At 55.9% G+C, this 13,609-nt stretch overlaps 1 protein-coding gene across 1 annotated transcript; it reads right to left on the bottom strand.

Annotated features, from left to right (window-relative positions):
- Positions 1–6,795: 6,795 nt before the first annotated feature.
- On the bottom strand, positions 6,796–9,195 carry FOXS1 (forkhead box S1). The gene is made up of 2 exons (XM_024239177.3): positions 9,054–9,195; positions 6,796–8,157 (listed from the first exon to the last, which is right to left on the bottom strand). Exon 2 carries the CDS (start codon positions 8,039–8,041, stop codon positions 7,049–7,051), a length of 993 nt encoding a protein of 330 aa, XP_024094945.2. The 5' UTR covers positions 8,042–8,157; positions 9,054–9,195; the 3' UTR covers positions 6,796–7,048.
- Positions 9,196–13,609: the final 4,414 nt, after the last annotated feature.

Raw genomic sequence — 13,609 nt, forward strand, 5'->3', positions numbered from 1 at the left:
CCTGAACGGGGTCCTGGGCCCTCTTTGTGAGCTAAGAAGGGTTAACACTGTCAATGGGAGTGCTCCTCCCAGTTGGTCCCAGCCCAGAGAGCTTTCCTCCAAGACCATTTCCTGCCTCAGGGCCTTAGCCAGGCCCACAGTGACCACCCCCCATGGGTCTGGAAGCCACTAAGGCCACATCTGGTTTGGATTACATCAGGGCTGGTGACGCTGCCTTTTCCTGTCTGGGTCCAGTGGCCTTGAATTCCACTGGCCACCTTGGACCCAACAAGACAGTGGTGGGTAAAGATTCAGCCAGTGATAGGGCTGCGCCGAGGGCATGGAGGAGCCAGGGCTGTCCTGAAGGATGTGCCCACCTGGACCATCTCCTACCTATGAAGCTACCTATGCACCCGTTTCTTCCTTCATGTTAATGGGTAATATTTATTGGCCACCAGGCACTATACCAAGTGATTCCCATCAATTAACTTATTTTGTCCCCACCCTATGAGTAGGTATTTTCATTATCAACATTTCACAGATGAGGAAACTGAGGCACAAGGAGTGTATGGACAAGTGCCAGCTGATGAATAGGGGAATCAGGATGTGAGGCAGGCCATCTGACTTCCCACACAGCAACCACTTCACAACCATTTGTTGAGCCTGGCTCTGGGCCTGGCACCCAGTGAGAGCCTGGGGATGAATGAGTCATGGCCCTTGCCCTTGGGGCGCTCACAGCCTCTGGAACCCCAGTGGGAGGATGAGGATCAGGGTGAAGCTGGAAGGAATCTCATGAAACCATGAGAACAGGAAGGAGACGCTAACCCCTATTCTCTTCTCTTCAGTGGGAGTCACACCCAAGCTGAGGGCACACAAGGAGCAGGGCTTTTCCAGACAAGAGAGTGAGGAGGGTGTTCCAGGCAGAGAGGACTGCTGTCCAGAGACTTGGAGCCGAGTATAAGCTCATCTTGGAGCGGGCCAGTAGGGCTTTTGCATCAGATGAAGCAGGAAATAGGTCTGGAGAAGTTAGCGGGAGCCCGAATGGCAGGCTGACCTGAGACAATGGGGAGCTCTGGAAGGGAGGTCAGAGATCCATGCTTACAAAGGATCCCTGCAGCCAGGGAGGTCAGTGAATGGGAGAGAGAGGCTGGAGGCAGGGACACCCGGTGGAGGCTGAGCCATGTCTGCTTGAGAGGATGTTAAGAACTGTGGGGAGGAGATGGGGGAGATGCCTCTAGAGAGATAGGCCGATGACAGAGAGATTGGGTTCCAGGTCAGACAGAACAGTGTTCGTACCTACTTATTTGCCCTCCCTGAGCCTCAGTTTCCTGTCTGTAAAATGGGGTAAGAATCATACCTGCTTCCCAGGATAATGAGAAAGTTACATGGGATCTGTAGGTGGAGCCTGGTACAGGCTACTGAGCTTATGTTTGTTTCACAACTATTTCTCCGGCCCCGGCTATGTTCCAAACACTGCCCTAGGTGCTGGAGACAAGCAATGAATAGACAAAAATTCCTGGCCTGGTGAAGCTTCATGCCAGTGGGGGAGACACACTGAATGGCAATAATGAATTTAGAATGTGTTAGGGGTGGGGGAAATGGGGAATGTGGTGGCCAGGCAGGGCTTCTCTGAGGATATTTGAACAGAAACTGGAGGATATGAGGGAGTGAAGCCTGTGGACATTCATGGAAGATAAGGCAGAGCCAGTGTACAGACTGCTTGGAGTGAGTGAGGGGGAAGGAAGGAGGAGCTGGGGCCAGACCACAGTGGCCCTCGCCTGTTAACGAAACAGGGAGCCTTGTTGGGGGGGCTTTGAGAATTTTTTTTTTTTTTTTTTTGAGGCAGAGTCTTGCTCCATCACCCAGGCTGGAGTGCAGTGGCGTGATCTCAGCTGACTGCAACTCTGCCTCCTGGGTTCAAGCGATTCTCCTGCCTCAGCCTCCCGAGTAGCTGGGATTACAGGCGCCCACCACCATGCCCAGCTAATTTTTTGTGTTTTTAGTAGAGACGGGGTTTCACTATGTTGTCCAGGCTAGTCTCGAACTCCTGACCTCAGGTAATCCACCAGCCTTGGCCTCCCAAAGTGCTGGGATTATAGGCGTGAGCCACCGTGCCCAGCCTTGAGATTTAATTCATGGCAAATTAATGAATGGTGACCATGACTCCACTCCTAAACCTTTATGGAGGGACTGCTATGTGCTAGTCATCGAGTTAGGGAAGATGACAAAACGCATAAGGCAGACCCAACCCTTGGCCCGTGAAGTTTACATTCTAAGGCAGAGACACAATAAAACGTGAGTACGTGCGCACATGTGTAATTCTACATTGCAGCAGATGCTATGTCAGCAACATAAATGGATGCCGAGGGAGAATAATCTGGGGGCATCCAATCAGATAAGGAAGTGCAGGAAGGCTTCTCAGAGAAGGTGATGTGATGTGGGTCGTGGATGTAGAGAGGCAGCCAGTGGGGGCCAAGGGAACAACTGCTGCAAAGGCCTAGAGGATGGAAAAGAAACTCATGGGGAGGTGAGTGTCCTAAGGGAGTGGGAGGGTCAGCCCTCTCTTGTTTGTATGCTCAGGGCAACCTCAAAACTGGCCCTGAGGGCTGTGGTCAAGAGGAGGCAGCCCTGGTCTTTCCCGGGACACCAGGCTGGGTTCTGGCTGACAGTGGCCTGTTTTTAGCCAAGGAAGTGTTTCCTTCTGCCCCACCAGCTGCCTCCCTGAGTCACCACCTAGTACCAGAAGGGTGGGAACAAGAGATTAGGCACCACTGGACCTGTGGAGATGTGGGTTTTGCCCTGTGTGAAGGGAGAGATGGAGAGGACTACGCTGAGGGCATGAGGTCCTCCAACGGAGTTGTTTTATTAATAAATTCTAATTTCATTCCTGTTGACTGAATTGCACAGGTAGTGTGCAGGACAAGGCTTCCCACATACCAGTCCTGGGGACTGGAATCATTGCTTCCATTTTACGATAAGGAAACTGAGACTCAGAGAGGTGAATCCACTTGCTCAAGGTCACACAGCAAGGAAGTGAAGATGCCAGGAACTGAGTTAAAAGCCTTGTCTGTGTAACAGTCCTTCTTCTCCCTAAATCCTGTCCTCCTGCCTCCACAGCAGCTAGGCATTCCTCTGGGGCGTAAATCAGGTTAAGGGAGACATGTCCAGTACCCACATACCTATTTATTGTACTTAACAAACACTTATTTTATTTTTTTGAGACAGAGTCTCACTCTGTCGCTCAGGCTGGAGTGCAGTGGCATGATCTCAACTCACAGCAACCTCTGCCTCCCAGGTTCAAGTGATCCTCCTGCCTCAGCCTCTCGAGTAGCTGAGACTGCAGGCATGTGCCACCACACCCGGCTAATTTTTGTATTTTTTGTAGAGACAGGGTTTTACCCTATTGGCCAGGCTGGTCTTCCACATTTTACAGATGGGGGAAACCCAGAAAGGGGAAGCAACTTGCCCAAGGTCACACAGTTAGGACATGGCACCTGGTCCATGGGTGGATGGAAGTCTGGGTGTGGAAGGGATGTTTTGGCTGAGGCCTGGATTCCTGGATTGCATACTCTCCCAGCAGGCGGCATGCCAGGCTGGCCGACACAACCTCCCGGCTTTTTCTCATCACTGTGGCAGCCTTGCAGGGCCCTGCCCTCCAAGGGAGAGGGTCTTCTTCCCCTCAGCCAAGGCACTGTCTGGGGTGTGGGCAGGAGTGTCTAACTCTGGGCCATGGAATGCCATAAACCAGGGAAGGAAGGGGGCGGGCGGAGAGCAGGCTGGAGATAAGGCATCGGGAAGAGGGGCTGGCTGAGAAGGCCAGTCCTGTGGGTGGGTGAGGGTGGCCTCCCCGGGGGCCAGGAGTCCTCTCCTCTCTTGGGAGAACAAAGGCCGAGGCCCAGCAGGTGAAGCTTCGTAATGGTCTTTCAGAGCTGCCACACTTTTGTGGGAAGGGGCCGGCCACCTGGAAAGGCAGTGGACTCCCGGTTCCTGGAACCCCATGTAATGTCGACCATTTTAATGTAGAGAGGATTCAGAAATCGGGCAGGAGATGCCCTTCCAGCTCTGATATTCCAGGAATCTGAGTTGCTATGATTAAAAACTCTGGAAGATTCTGAAATAATCATTTCAGATTCTGATTCTCCCATTTTAGGATTTGATTTGTCTAACTCTGTAAGGGTCTCAATATCCTTTTTTGCTCTCACCTGCTAAAGAGGAGGAATGGGGGGACTGGAATTCCCTCCTAGAGACGGACACGCTTCCTATGAGGAGGGTCCTTGTTCCAACAAGATGGCCCCATCCCTCCCCTCCAGAGCTACATTAAAGCATCAGAGGGGGTGCCATGGACGGGTTGAGAAGCGGCTCTGCTCCTGCCTTGCCGTGTGACCCTGGGCATGTCACCTGTCTTCTCTGGCCTTGGTCTCTCCATCTGTGCCAAGGGGCTCTATCTGGGTCGACAGAGGCATTCACTGTCCCCGCAACCCCTGTCCAGAAGAGGGCGGTCAGGTGGGAGGTGGATGTTGGTCGTGGAAAGAATGTGAAGGCAGGAGGCCCCATGGGTGGGGTCCCTGGGCTGGGCAGCTAGCCAAGGGTGCATGAGATCATGGTGTCTCCTTGCCCAGCACCTCCAGAGAAGGGACCTCCTCCAGGCCATCCCCCAGGTCAGATCCATTCCTGGGACTCAGACCCTGAGTCAGGCTGCCCTTCCCCACAACCACTGGGCAAAGGGAGTGAAACGCAGAGAGGTGGGCACTGGTCCAGGCTTATATAGTGAGTCCAAGGCATGCGCTGAGTCCAGGGTCCTGCTTGGGGGGTTGGGACTGAGGGGGCCTGTCTTCACTTCATGACTATGTTGGAGGCCAGAGAGAGATGTGCAGAGGGGGCTCTGAGCCTGCATGTGGGCGACCCTTTCGCACATTCCCTCGGGACAAGGGATGAGCAGGAGACTCAGCCTCCTTCTGCACAAGTCCCCACCCTAGTGCAGAGCTAAACTTCCTTGGTTCAGGGGGATGCTAGGGAGTACAGCGGCAGAGGCCTGGGCTCCCCCAGCCCAGTCGGCTTCCCATCCTCCTAGTAGCTCAGAACCCAGGCTGGGAAGGGACTGGGGTCACCAGGGCTCCACAGGAATGTGCAACGGGAACAGCGCCCAGCAGAGGCCTCCTTCCCTGACCCAACTGAAAAAGAACTCTCACCCCTTTGAATCTGTCTGTCTCTGCCTCTGCAGGGTCTGTCTTTCTGCATCTCTCTCTTTCTCCGTCATATACACACACGCAGCCTGAGACACACTGATCCATACAGGCACACACCGTGGTACAGACTCACACAAGAGCCTCCTTCCCCCTCCTCACCATGCCCTGCACACAGAGGGCCTTTCCTCTCCCCTCTGCCCCATGAAGCTGCCCATAGGAGGCTGCACAGACCCTTGCTCCTTCTCCCCATTGTTTGATGGGTTCCGGGCTGGGGTTCAGCAGGCATGGTGGGGAGGGGCCCCACAGCTGGCCAGGCGTTTTCCCAGCCCCTCTCACTCTGCAGGTCCTCCTCCACCCCAGCTCTGAGACTGTGGGAACCAGACAGTTCGGGCTGTCCAGCCGGGCTCGCTTCCTCCCAGGCCCCAGGGGACCTGTCGGGGGAGGAGGGAGCAGCAAAGGCTGGAGTCCTCAGGGCTGCCTGGGCAAGGGAGGGCCTCTGGAGGGAACAGGGCTGCCTGCCCAATAAGGGGCCTCCAGCCCCCTGGGTGTAAACTTGTGGGACATAAGACACTCTAGACCACATACCAAAAACCAGAATAGGGGTGCCCCAGCATCCCTCCCTCCTCTCCCTATGCCCATGATCCAGATAGGAGGACTAAGGCTCTGGGGAGGAAGCCATTCGCCTCTGCTCCTCCAGTACTGGGGTCTGTGAGGACAGCGACGTTTCAGATTCCTTCTCTGTTCCTCTAACGAGGACCAAGAATATCCCCATTTCTCCTGCTTCCTCGCGAAGGGGTAGTTAGAGAAGGTCAAAGGTCAGGGCTCAGTCACTTCTGAATGGTACCTAGGACAGTCACAGCCCATGCTGCTGGCCCCAAGCAATGCCGTCTTTAAGAGTCACCAGAGGACCTCAGGGAGCTGGGGGCTCAGGGAAGCTCCCCCATTAATGTGGGAAGTCCAAACGGGATAGGTGCTGCCTTTTGAACTCTGGGTGCCCTGTCTGCACAATGGGTAAAGGGTGCCTTTCTAGCCCTGGCCTTCCAGGATTGCAGCAAAGCCTTCCCACCTCTGGGGGCCACCACCAGCTCTGCCCTGACCCTCTTCTCCACCCCTGTGTCCTCACTCAAGCTGCAGGTCAGAGGCTGGAGGGTAGAGCCACACAGATGTGGTTTTGATTTACCCTCTGCCACCCATTTGCCATCTGGAGTTGGGGCTGGTGAGCCTGTTTCCACCACTGTAAACGGGGCCAGTCTTCCAAATTGCACAGGTGAGATGATACATACAAGCCCGGGACAGGATCACTGTCACAAATTGTCAGGGTTATGACGACTGCACCTATGGGGACTAAGTCCCAGCATCTGAGACTGGAGAATCAGTCCCTCAGGCCAGCCCAGCCTTGCCCCTGCCCAGTCTCTCCCTTGCCTGTATCCTCCTCTCCCAACTCCCCATTCCCTACCTCCCTTTCCTCTCCCTTTCTAGGAAACTCCCTGAGAAAGTCCCCAGCAGGAGAAAACCTCATGTGAGACATTCCCACCCAGGGTCTCTGCCCCCGCTGCACAACCCCATAGCCACAGCCACCCCCACATACAAGCAGGCACCCTGGCCCTCAGCCCCCAGCCATCAGGCAAGCTGACCCTCATCATCACATGGCTTTATTGGCCCTGAGAGCCACAGAGTAAATCCCAAGAGGCCCCGCTTCCCCTCACCCCCAAGTTTGTCCGGAGGCCCCAGGGGCCTGGCTGAGCACCGCTTCAATCCTGGCTTTCTGTGTGGTTGTCCTTGGCTCACCAGGGCTGGGTCCTTCCAGAGTTCTCCAGGTCCTAGAGCCAGGCTCAGCCCAGAGGGTGAGGGACCTGCAGGGACTGCCTGAGGCGAGGCTGCCTTTACTCAAAGAAGAACATTCCTGGTGTCCGGTATAGGCAGGGGGTCAGCCCCAATGGGTAGCCGGAGCCTCCCTGGACAGGGAAGCCACCTGCAACCCAGGGTTCCTTGTGGTCAGCTGGCAGGGGCAGCGGGGCCCGGAGTGAGGCTGGAGGGGTGGGTGGTGCAGGGGAGGGGGCTGCTGAGGCCAAGAGGTGCTCAAGGCCTGGGTCAGCTCCCATGCAAAAATTCAGTGCCTGCAGCCGACACTGGTAGCTGCTCCCGATGCCTGCTTCCGGGGACAAGACGGGTGTAGGGGCCTTATTAAAACTCTCAGCCTCTGAGAAGCCAGCAGGAAAGCCAAACGCTGAGCATGAGGAAGATGAGGTGGCCACGGGGAGCTCCCCTGGGCATGCAGGCTTGGGCGTGGAAATCTCTTTGGGCTCCGTGGGTGGCCGAGGCCTGCCATCAGTGGTTGCTGGGCACATACTGGCTGGCATGGCCCCCACCAGACCCCCAAAGCTTAGGCCCTTGGGGTCTGGCAGCTCTGGTGGGAATGAGCACTGCCTGCCGGTCGTGGCGTTGGGGACTCCTGGGTCCTGGCTGGTCGCCCTGAGGGGTCCACGGCGTGCCTTGACGGGGCCCCGGGTGCCCTCAGCACCTGTCCGCCGGGTGAAGCGGCGGCGGCGGCGTAGGAAGCTGCCGTGCTCAAACATGTCGTGGCAGTCAGGGTCCAGGGTCCAGTAGCTGCCCTTGCCTGGCTTGCGGTCATCGCGGGGCACCTTGACAAAGCACTCGTTGAGTGACAGGTTGTGGCGGATGCTGTTCTGCCAGCCAGGCCGGTTGTGGCGGTAGAAGGCGAAGCGGCCCATGATGTAGCGGTAGATGCCACTGAGGGTGGCCCGCTGCCCCGGTGAGCTCTGGATGGCCATAGCAATAAGGGCAATGTAGCTGTAGGGAGGCTTGGTTGGCTCAGTTGTGGGGGCCCCGGGCCCGGGCAGAGGCTGCTGCTGCATGCTGGCCGGGCTGGCCAGGCTGCTGGGACCTGCTGGGTCAGGCTCAGTGTCCAGGGCTGGCGTCCGGAACAGCCTGCCCAGGCTGGTTAAAAGGTCCACTGGCCCAGCCTCCCAGCCTGGAAAGGCAAAAAGGGGTGGGTCTGCTGAGCCATCCTCCCCTCCTCCCTCGCCCCACTCCCACAAGGCCCAAGAGAGGCGGGCAGGAGAGGCCAGTAGTGGGAAGCCGAGCAGCTGCCAGGGATGAGGAGGTGGGAAGGAAGGGACTGAGACCCTCAGCCCATGTGTGCTGGGTGGTGGTGGCTGGGGAGGGACAGGATGTGAAACTGAGAGGGACAGAGACAAAAACAAAATGAGACAGAGGCAGAAACATATGAAACAGAGACAGGGAAAAAAGAGACAGAGACAGAGAGAGGTAAAGACATCACAAGAGGGAGAAAGAGGGAGAGACAAAGATAAGACAGTGGCAGACACAACGGACAGAGACACACAGAGCCTCTCAGACACTCACAGAGAGAGACACACACAGACATACACGTACAGACACACAGAGACACACAGACACACATGTACAGACACACAGAGACACACAGACACACACACACAGAGACACACAGACACACACACACAGACATAAGCACACACACATATATACACAGAGACAGAGACAGACACATAGGCATACACACAGACACACAAGCACATACACAGACACATAGAGACACACACAGAGACACAGAGACACAGACACACAGACACACACAGAGACACAGAAACACAGACACACACAGAGACACACACACACAGATACACATGCAGTATACGAAGAAAGTGAGAATCACTGAGCAGGCAGAAACAAGGAAATCCACAAAGCCAGAGAGAAAGGAGATACAGAGAGACACAGGTGCAAACACAAGGAGTGAAAGGAATGAATAGAGAGAGAGGAGAGAGAGGCAGGGCCTGAGCCCAGTCCCCCCAGAGTGAGAGAAGCCCCAGGGGCCTCTCTAATCCCTACCTCTACTCCTGCTTTTCCCTCTTCTCCTCCCAGGCCTGTGGTCTACTGCCTTCTCCTGCTGTGCAGAGGCCTTGGGGCCACACCACTCCTACCCCGTCCTCCTAGCTCTGGGGTGTCTGCAGGGAGGGGCACCTAGGATGGTAAGGAGAGCCCATGAAATTCAGTTCTGCTGAGCCCCTGTCGCCCCCTAGTGACGGGTGTGGGAAGGATGGCTATCTGGGGAGAGACATTCTCCCTCCCAAGAGGCACCTCAAGACCCTGGCTGAGCCTCAGTTTCCCCATCTCTAACATGGAGCTAGTGACTCCTCAGCTGTCCAGGCCATGGTGGGGAGGCAACAGGTTCCCCTTACACAGACTGCAGCACCCTCATCAAGAGCCTAGTATGGAGTAGGGATACGAACATGGCTGCGGATTGTCACTCTGAACTGAGGCTACCCAAGCTGCAGCCTAGGGTCGGGAGGTCCAGACAGGTCAGGCCCAGAACAGTCAGGCCTTCTGGAGGAGCGGACAGCATCCTCTCTGCTCTCCCACTCCCACGTCACTGCTCACCCACTCTGTACCAGGCCAGCTCACCTCCCCAACCCTACACTTACTTCTTCAACCAACCCTGCTCTGGAGGGCTTCATTGCTTCTTTTGAATAGATGAGGGCTCTGAGGCTCAGAGAAGGTAAGTAAATTCCCTGATGTCCCAAATCTAGTGAGTGACAAAGCTGGATATGAGCCTAGGATTCTGTAATTCCTAAATACTGCCTCTTCAGTGAGGGGCAGGGGTAGCGGAGAGTCGCTGGGTCCCCACTAGAAAACAGAATGTGAACTCCAAGAGAGTAAAGACCATGCTGTTTTGCTGTACCCCCAGAGTCACACACTGGACACTGGAACAGAGGCCTGGAACAGAGTAGGTGTTCAAGAAATGTCTGCTAAATGACTAAACAAACAGCAATTGATTGATTTCTGTCCTTTATCGAATCACAGTTTTCCCCCCGTGAAGGTGGCTTATTAATGTATCATTAAAAGAGACTTACAATATTGGCATCTGTAAGAGGATTCCTATAAATAAAATCAGAACTCAGAAAAGAATAAAAGGCCTGATATGTGGGGTGGAAAACAGCTACTTTATTCCCATGGCAGGGGAACCAACTTTCTGGTTGTAGTCCCCCTTTCCAGTTCTCAGATTCCCTACAACGTACAGCTTGCAAAGACCAGTGGGGCTTGGAGAAGGGCTGGTCTTCCACGTTGGCCTCTGCCTTAGGGCTGCATTTGGAGGTCTGCCGCAGTTTCTTCAAAGACAGCATCCTACAGGTGCTGGTACTTCAGTGGTTAGCATCCAAAGCCCAGGGTTCGGCCAAGTTCCCTGTTTTGGGATCCTTCCCAGCCCCCAGAATAAAGAAGAGAGACTAGCTGCAGGGAGGAGGAAGGGTCTGTAAATTCAAGGCCCCTGAGAGGCTAGGCAGTTTTGTTATGGCTTGATCCCACACTAAACAACCCTGATGATCTAATTATTGGTAAAAACTTTAAGCAAACATTTTAATGGACTCAATGGCAGGTTAAGGCTGGCTCTGAGGAAAGCGCTATTGACAAGTTGGGCTGTCAGCAAGAGATGAAGTCTTGCTTCTGCCCCAGTTGCTGCCTTTCTGGGGCCTCAAGATCGAGTTCAGTTTCCTGCCGAAGCCCCATGCCCAGCTGGGGGGCGGTGTGGCCTACTCCCGAGTTCCGGGGCCCCGTGACAGAGGAGTGGAAGGCCGCGATCCACCTCTGCTATCCAGCAGACCTGGGTGATGTGCCGAGGGAGGCCCCAAGTCCATGGGCTTAGTGTGGGCAGGGTTGGGTGGGAGTAGGGAGCCCCCCTGTTGGGGGCTGCCTTCAGCAGGTACAAGAGGAGGAAGCAGCTCGCTTAGGACGGAGGCAGCTGTGTTGAAGGTGAGTGACGCCATCGGGGTTGCCAGGGGTTGAGGACCCATCTGGGCACTCGGTTGAGGCACTTAGAGTGCAGGACGAGCTCCCAGGCCAAAGCTGCACCTGCACCTGCGGAGGCAGGTGGGGCGATGAGCAGACCCTCTCCATTTCCCGCCTCGGATGTTCCCATGGGAAGTCACAGCCCTAGTTACAGCCGCATCCCTACCCCCATTTTCCAGGTAGGGTCCTACAGACCCGAGGGTGCTAGAAGGGTCAGAGGCAGAGCTGGGACTGGAGGGAGTGTGGGAAGGGCTGTCTGGAGGGGACTGGAGGGCTTGCTTCTTGGCTAGAGTGGAAGGAGTGACTCATGTGCGCCATGATGAGCTGCTCCTCAGGGTGCTCTGTGGGGCCCGGGTCCTCCTCACCAAAGCACAGACAGATCTGGTACTTTGGGTCCGGGTGACCATCCTGCAGGTGGACACACAATTATACAGCACTGAGACTATAGGGACTGGGCAAGAACTAGGCAACCCACTGTGCCCACCTTGTGCTCATTTCCCATGTCCAAGTCCTATACGCCCACATCCCATTATGTGCCTGTGCCCTAGGCCCACTTCCACGTTCCTATGCTTGTCCCATGTCCCACATCTGTGCCCATGTCCAGGTCTTATGTCTCTTCCTTGGCCCCTATGCCCACCCCATGCCTTTATGCCCAACCCATGCCCACTGCCACTCACCTATACCTATCTCGTGCTTGGTGCACCTGACATCCACCTTATGCCCTAAGCCAACACATGTACCGAAGCCCTATTCTTATGCTGCACACCCAATGCCTCAAGCCTGCCCCGTGCCAGCACCCCATATACGCCTGTATCCGTATATGTGCCCCCAGCCCTCCTGGTGCCTGTATTCTTTCCCATCCCTGGTGCTTTTGTGCCATATTCTTTGTGTCAATGTCCACCTCATGCCCAGCACCCTTAGGCCCATCCCCCTGGGCCTGCATTTAACGTGTCCATTCTGTTCATGTTCCTTTGCCCACCGCGTCCTTATGCCCCCGTGCCCACGCCACTCTGTTCCACTCCCCCAGCGGTCCTACCGCCTGGAGGAAGCCGCGTGTGTTCAGCAGGTGGCAGGAGCACCCGCGCTCCACCTTGTTGGGCTGCGCTAGGTGCAGGGTGAGTGGGCCGCGCCAGTACAGGCCCTGGCACAGGTGCTTGGTGAACATGCCCTCCGGAGCCACCCAGAGCTGCACACGGCACTCTAGGTGAGGCAGCAGGCCCTGCAACACGTGGGCGCTGGGCAGTGGGTTGGGGAAGCGAACCGGCTGCAACGTGAGGTGGTGGCCCCAGCAGGCACTCGGCGGCGGCCCGCGGACTCAGACGACAGCGCTGGGCTGTGTGCCCGGTGGCTTCGGGCACCAGCGCTGCGCCAGAGAAGAGCCACACGTGCAGCCAGCAGGCTGTGGGGCGAGAGAGAGGGTACACGGGCTGGGCGTGGGCGGCGCCAGCTCCCCTTGCCTTCTTACCCTCCCCTTCAAACTCTGCCGGACCCAGAGGTCGTCCCAGCCTCTACCTCGGAAATTTTGGGTGCTCTCTCCCTATCAGTGATGATAAGAATTCTAGTAATAATAGCAGTAAATAATAGCTTCCAGTATAAACGAACTGATAGTCGAGCTCTGTGGTTAAAAGCTGGGGCCATCTGTACAGTGAGGGCATGACTCTCCCAGCAAATCGTCTGGGATTCTAGGAGCTTCCTCCCGGCAAAGATTTTGATGCAGGTAGAAATAACCATAACAGCAACAATAACAACAACCTAGCAGCGTCTCATGAGAAACCAGCAATCCTGCTCAGTGGTTAGGGTTGTGGGCTCTGCAGCCAGGCCCTTGGATTCTAGTCTATCACTGCCACTTAGCTAGCAGCTGTGACCTGTTAGTCACTTTCCCAGGGTTACTAGCTGTGTGACCTCAGGCAAGTTTCTTAACCTCTGTGTCCTGGCTTGGGCATATGTAAAATGGGAATAATAGCAGCATCTGGGGGCTGTGGGGAGCTTGGAAGGGTGCCTGGCATAAACTAAGCCCTCAGGAAATGTTGACTCTTGTGGCTATTATTGGGAGCCTGGGCTGGGTGCTTTGGGTGGGAGACAGAGGTGGGCTGGCCCCACCCTGGGGCCGTCCCCAGTTCAGCACACTGGTCGGAGGGGAGGGGGTTTCGATTCCTTACCAGGTTGCTGAAGTCATCAGAGGGCATTGGGCATCAGGGGTTTTGGGGGTCCTATGCCTGGCACCCTGGCGAAGGAGAGGAAGCAGTCAGGCACCATCTCACCCTGACCCCAGACCCATAGAGAACGAGGAGGCCAGGGAGGAGGCAGGGCTGGGTGAGGAGACCCAGTCCTTACTGTGGTCAACCAAAGGGTCTGGAGGAGGATGGCTGGTAGTAAGGAACCCTGCTGGGCCAGCCTGTGGGGCCACTCCTTGTCCTCATCGTCTGTGGCAAATCCGGAGCCATCCTGAGCATTGGGAGAAAGGGCCGTCAGGGTGGAAGAGGAGGCCTGTGACTCCTCAGGAATTCCCAGACTGTCCCCACCAGTGCAGAGAGAGGTCTGGGCGAACTGAAGGCCAGCTGGGGTTGACAGTGTTACTGAGTAAAAGGGCTGGCTGTCCAGTG

Source organism: Pongo abelii, chromosome 21, assembly GCF_028885655.2.
Source record: "Pongo abelii isolate AG06213 chromosome 21, NHGRI_mPonAbe1-v2.0_pri, whole genome shotgun sequence".
Lineage (NCBI taxonomy): Eukaryota > Metazoa > Chordata > Mammalia > Primates > Hominidae > Pongo > Pongo abelii.